Here is a 6,111-nt window from a genome sequence, read left to right as displayed (position 1 = left end):
AGCACTGTTTATATCTTTAAAATCGGTGAGAAACCTTGAAAAGCATGTTTAATTATTGACAGTTTTGTGTCAAAAATTGTGTTAAGTTTATTTTTGGTTTAACACATCTTGTTGAAATTACCGTTTAGCTACAAACTACGAACATTTAATTTTTTTGGTATTTAAAACTACTGCTTCGATTTGGAATTGTGTTGAAAGAATAACCAATGCCATAAAAATAAATAAAATTTATTAATAGATCCATAAGAGTAAGAATAAAATCGCTAATTTTAGTAACACAATAAAATTACATTCTTCGTAACAGTATCTATATATGAATATATAAACATATTTATAAAAATAATTCGACCCATTTTCTACAATTTATATTTCAAACCCTTTCAGTCACCTTAATCCTAAATCCTTCTTCCCTTTTAAGAATGATATCTCCCTGAAGTCTAAAGTCCTTTTCTTGATCTATTGAGTCGATTTCGAATTTCCTTATGACATCAGCAAGGAGTACCTTCAGCTTGAGCATGGCGTATTTCCTTCCTACGCAACTTCTGGGACCAGCACTAAATGGAATAAAAGCATAGTATGGTCGCTCTTGGCATTTTTCTGGCAAGAAGTTATCAGGGTCGAACACCAGAGGGTTCTTGTAGTATTTCTCGTTACGGTGGAGAATGAATTGGGATACAATTACTGTGGTTCCAGCAGGAATGGTGTAGTCACCAGAAGCTGAAAAAATAATTAATATTACAGATAACTATTCTCAAATCTAACAAAATAGGTTTGTAAAGACGCTATACATTAGTGCTATAATGAGGTAACTTTTTAGGTTATGGTAAAATGTTTAAACGAATCAAAGACAAAGATATTTATGGTAGAATAGAAAGTAATAATCTAGAAACATGAAAACAAATTTATTATGGAAAAAACAGATACGATCTAATTATATTGTTAATAATGATATTTACATGTAGCACTAGAATAACGTCTTTCATAAAAAAAAATAAAAACACTAGCTGCACCAGAGATAAAACATTTCTAAAAATTGACAAAAAGAAATACAAGAATATAATACTAAACCAAAAAATATGAAATAATGGAACATCAGTAAGGTAAGAATCGCATATTTTTAAAGTTATTGAAAAAAAGTCACGCAGTAGTATTAATATTCGTTGAATAAACAATATAAAGGAAACAAAAAAGTCAAGTTTATAGGTAAAAGCATTAGAGAACAAGCCTTAGATAGTCACCTATTTAATAAAGGGTCCTAAATTTCACATAAGGGACACGTAAGGGAGTATTTTTATTAGAAGTAAAGGCTTAAAAAAGTACAGAACATTTACCTGTACTGTAAGGGCTTAGTTACATAAGCTGCAGGATAGTGATTTAATATACTGACTGTACAAATATAAATAGACACAAATTATAGAAAAATGTCTAATATATACATATTATAGTTAAAAAAATCAAACGCAAGCTTACCCAATTTTACATCTTCGTTCACTTTTCTTGCAATCAGAGGTACTGGTGGATACATTCTTAAAGATTCTAAAATTACTCTTTCTAGATACTTCATCTGAAGCGTGTCATTAAATGTGATAGGTCTATGCAAATTGTCGGAGAAGATTTCTTTCAATTCACTAAATGTTCTTTCTTGAATGTCTTTGTGAATACCCAATAAGCTCATAACGAAACTGGAAGCAGCGGCAGTCGTGTCGTGACCCTAAAAATCACTCATTTCTGTAAGTTTAATTATTTTGTATGGATGTATGTATGTATGTATGTATTTTTTATAATGACTACACAATTTTCCTTTCCTAAAGAGTTAGAAAAACCAAAGAAAGAATTGTATAACAGATGGCTAAAGACCCAGAAGACAAACTCATGTACAAAATATATTGCTATTTAAAGATACTGTAGACCCACACTACGTGAACGTGACCATGTAAGAACAAATAGCATTAAAAGAATAAAGAATGTAAGAACGACAATAAAAGGTACCGTAGAGCAAAACGGCTTTCTTGATACAATTAGATGTGATGAATGAACAATAAAAGATTACCAATTAGAGCCTGGAAACAAATCCCACCCTGATAGAAAAAAAAAGAAACCCCAAAGAAGTCTTGGGAAGATATAGCTATGATTTAATTTAGGATAGGAATTAATATAGCTATGAATAGAAGAAACATAAGTTGAGTCGTGGTAAAACAAAAATCAATGGCGTTCGAATTGCGACAAATGGCATAAAATAAGACTGAAGTTAAAGAAATCAACGGTTTAGTAACATATTAAATTACGTCACCACGTTATAACACCATACTCTGGCACTTCAGATTGAATATATGTCAACTATTTAAGTCTTTCCAATCTAAAAACCAGAAAATGTAGTCTTGTGATATAATATTTTAACATAAATTACATGTGATAACGAAACAGCAAAAAATCTTAAATTTGAAACTTAAACAAGAACAGCTTGCCATTAAATCATGGCATCAAAGCTGGAAAAGTCAGAAATCTATAACCACAAAATATTACCTCAAACATAATAGTATTGACTTCTTCGTTAATCTCTTTATCACTAAGTGCATTTCCTTTGGTTTGACTGGCTTCAATAAGATAATCAAGGAAAGCCAATCTTTTCTTTTCACCTACAAAACATCAATAACATAGTTAAATCATAGATCGTAGACATCTTCCTAATAATTATTTTATTTCTTTAAAACAAATATTTTTTACTAACCAACATCATTTTCCTCGTTTTCATCCAAATCATCCCTCAATAAGTTTGACATAAGATCACGAGTTTCAATTAGATTTCCTTGTTTTTCGTCAATTCTGGAAGTCTTTATGGCTTGTTCGTATAAACTCTTTTCTCCAGACTTTTCTCTTTCAAAATAGTTTGCCTTCTTTCGCTTGATAACCTAGAATAATGTAAAAATGTTTATTAAGGCTGACGATAGCATAGTTATCATGTAAAACACGATGTAGATTTCAAGTTCTATGTATTTAATGATATTTGTATAATAAACTTAAATACAATGCAAAAAACTTACCCCGTTAGTGAGATCGTGAATGACTTTTAAAAGATTTACTTGGATGTTACTTAGTTTGGTGAAGTTAAAAATGGTATCAGGTCTCAACCAGAATTTCATATGTCTAAGATGGAGGATGTTACACATGCTGTAAAGAAGATTAAGTTAATTTTTTTTTGTAAAGGTTTGCATAGTATGTGCAGTATAGATACGTACCGCATAACAGCCATGGCATAATCAAATCCAGTATTGCTGTCGTGTTCTTTCGTAACACCCATAGCAGTTTCTAAAAGAAAGATATAATATAACAATTATACAATATTATTACAGTAAATTATAGGGTTAAAAAAATCAGTGTGGGTTTAAGAACATTGAAAGTCTACCAGTCAAAATTATGCAATTTATGCATGCCCTTAAAAGAGCAGTACATGTGGCTTGCATCTAAAAAAAGAAGATGTAAGAGATAAATGTTGAAAATTGGTATAATTGCTTATAGAAAAATGCAATAAATTATGGTACTCTGAGATAGCGCGTTAGCATACAAGAAACAATTTTAAAAAGGAAAAAATATATTGAAAATGTTTTTTTAGGTAATAGAGGTAATCATATAACATAAATAACATATATAATATTACTGACTGTTACAGCCTGGATGGATGAACTTGTACACGACAGAAAAAACTATTAGGTACAGATGAAAAGATACTGGAACAATATGGAGTGAAGAAAGAAGATTTTTAAACTTTTAAAGAATATAGATATATCTTACTCCTGTTAAGCTTGCTTGACTGTTTATACAAGACTGGAGTACTTTCTACATATTCTCAAGGAAAGCGTTATATGTAGTATACAAGTTTTTTAACATAGATGCCGTGTCTAGGTACAAGTCTAGGTGTTGATATGTATGCTTGCTTTGTTGATTACCAGAAAGCATTTCACAGTGTTCAATATGACAAGTTAATTGCTATTTTGAGTGATACAAATCTGAATAGATAGTCATAAGTAAAAACAAAAATCCAGTTAAAAAGTTTTAACTGACATTGGACAAATAAAGAAACAATGGAGAAAGTAAAATCAGACAAATATTTGGTTTTTTGGGCAAGTGATAAATAGGACTTATTTAAAAAATCAAAAGCAGAATAAAACAAGCCTGAACATTAAAGAAGGTAAAACATGTATTATTAACAAATAAATAAATATTCACTTAATAATACGTTTATTAAGCTATTCTGTCAACAAGGTTATATTCCATAGAATGAAAGAATGAACACTCACTGAAACCATATTTAAAATAATAGAGACTTTTGAAGTATGAGCGTAAAATGCCAAGGATAATGTGGACCGACAGAGTGACGAATTTTTCAACTTTGACATTCAAAGTGTCAAGTATAATATGACATTCAAAATGTCAAATAATCTGTCAAAAGGATTCCAAATGAATAAAGGCCTTAAGCAGGGCTGCTGTCTCTCCCCGACATTATTTAAAATTTATCTAGAACAAGCTCTTAAACTGTGGAAACGCAAATGTAGAAATATGGAATGCCGATTAACAACAATAACATATAAACTTTGTCATTTGCAGATGACCAACTAGTGATAGCACAAGATTATGAAGATATTGAGTATATGACTCGAAAATTATTCGAAATATCCAAAAAACCGAGTATATGTGTATCGGCGGGAAACAACAGGACCTCATATTGGAAGATGGAGAAGTTATCAAACATTGCAACACATGCAAATATTTAGGTGTGATCATAACAAAAGAAGGAACGTAGACGACACAATTGAGGAAAAATATAACCAAGCAGGAAAAGCAATTTCCTTTCTCAATAGTATCCATTGGGAACCATTAATCTCTAATAATAACAAGCACAAGATATATAATACAATCAATAAAAGTATAGTTACCTACAGTAATGAAGTATGGCAAATAAAGTAAAGATACAAGAGAAAACTTGAGACAACGGAAATAGATTTCTGGAGAAGTTCAGCTGGAAAATCTAGACTAGAAAGAGTAACGATCAACATAAAAAGAAATTATGAAAGTAAAACATACAATAGTAGACGATATTGGTATCCAACAACTCAGATGGTACGGTCATGTAAAGAGAATGTCTGAAGAATGTCTCCCAAAACAAGTCTTAATGTAGACCTCTCACGGTAGAAAAAAAAATAGGAAGACCTTACCTTAGTTGGAGAGAAGGCATCAATAGAGAAATGAAAACAGAGACATAGAAGAAGACTTATGGATGAATCGAGAGAAGTGGTAACTGGATATCGGAAGACGTAGAGAACGTTTTAAACCGATCTATATACATTCAAAGTCAAAAATTTGAGTATTTTATCTGTGACGATAAATTCCAAATATGCATATGTGACTATTCAGAGAAAAAGAAAAGGAAAACGTGATTCTGGTTGGCAAAGAAAATCCTGGCTGAAGAACTTTCGTCAATAGTATGGAGTCATCGAATCACTAGATAAATCCGCTTTATACAAAGCAAGATCTTGCGACTGGTCGCTGATATTCCTGAAAAGCTAAGTACTTAAAGAGAATAGAGAAGAGTATTATACAAGTAATAAAATAAAAAAAAAAATTTTATTGAATGTATGTGTCCTCTCAAAAAAGGATGATAAATGGTAGATGAAGGACTAGGTTTTGAAGCTTGAAAGTAATATGCTAAAGATAGCAATAATACTATATATGGCGATCTTTAACTCATTTTTATTCAAAAGGGACAAATTAAATAAAGTCACATTCAAAAGTGGACCAACAATTTATTAACTAATAGATTATTTTATGAAAGAAAAAATTACCAACTGTAATAGTAGTAGTATGCCAGCCAACAACAAAATTGTTAATTCTGAACGTTAAAGTTAAAAGAAAAACGAAAGAAAATATCAGAGAGGATGGGAAATAAAATAGCATATGGTGACATTTTGGAGGTCATAATAAGGGTGTATTCAGGGCAAAACTAGAACAAAAATATAAGTTGCAAAGCACGTTTAACCCTGAAATAATACTAATTTAATACAAAGAAGAAATGCTAATGGTTAGTGTTAATGGTTAACTTGACTCTGAGATAGCGCG

At 30.7% G+C, this 6,111-nt stretch overlaps 1 protein-coding gene across 1 annotated transcript; it reads right to left on the bottom strand.

The window, feature by feature from the left end:
• Window positions 1-212: 212 nt before the first annotated feature.
• LOC140432026 (cytochrome P450 4g15-like) lies at window positions 213-3,337 on the bottom strand. Its single transcript, XM_072519883.1, has 6 exons — window positions 3,237-3,337; window positions 3,042-3,168; window positions 2,729-2,909; window positions 2,524-2,636; window positions 1,471-1,711; window positions 213-717 (listed from the first exon to the last, which is right to left on the bottom strand). Exons 1-6 carry the CDS (start codon window positions 3,296-3,298, stop codon window positions 371-373), a joined length of 1,071 nt encoding a protein of 356 aa, XP_072375984.1. The 5' UTR covers window positions 3,299-3,337; the 3' UTR covers window positions 213-370.
• Window positions 3,338-6,111: the final 2,774 nt, after the last annotated feature.

Source organism: Diabrotica undecimpunctata, unplaced genomic scaffold (genome assembly GCF_040954645.1).
Source record: "Diabrotica undecimpunctata isolate CICGRU unplaced genomic scaffold, icDiaUnde3 ctg00002579.1, whole genome shotgun sequence".
NCBI classification, from domain to species: Eukaryota; Metazoa; Arthropoda; class Insecta; order Coleoptera; family Chrysomelidae; genus Diabrotica; species Diabrotica undecimpunctata.
The sequence above is the reverse complement of the archived record's forward strand: the minus strand, read 5'-3'. Positions and strand labels throughout refer to the sequence as shown.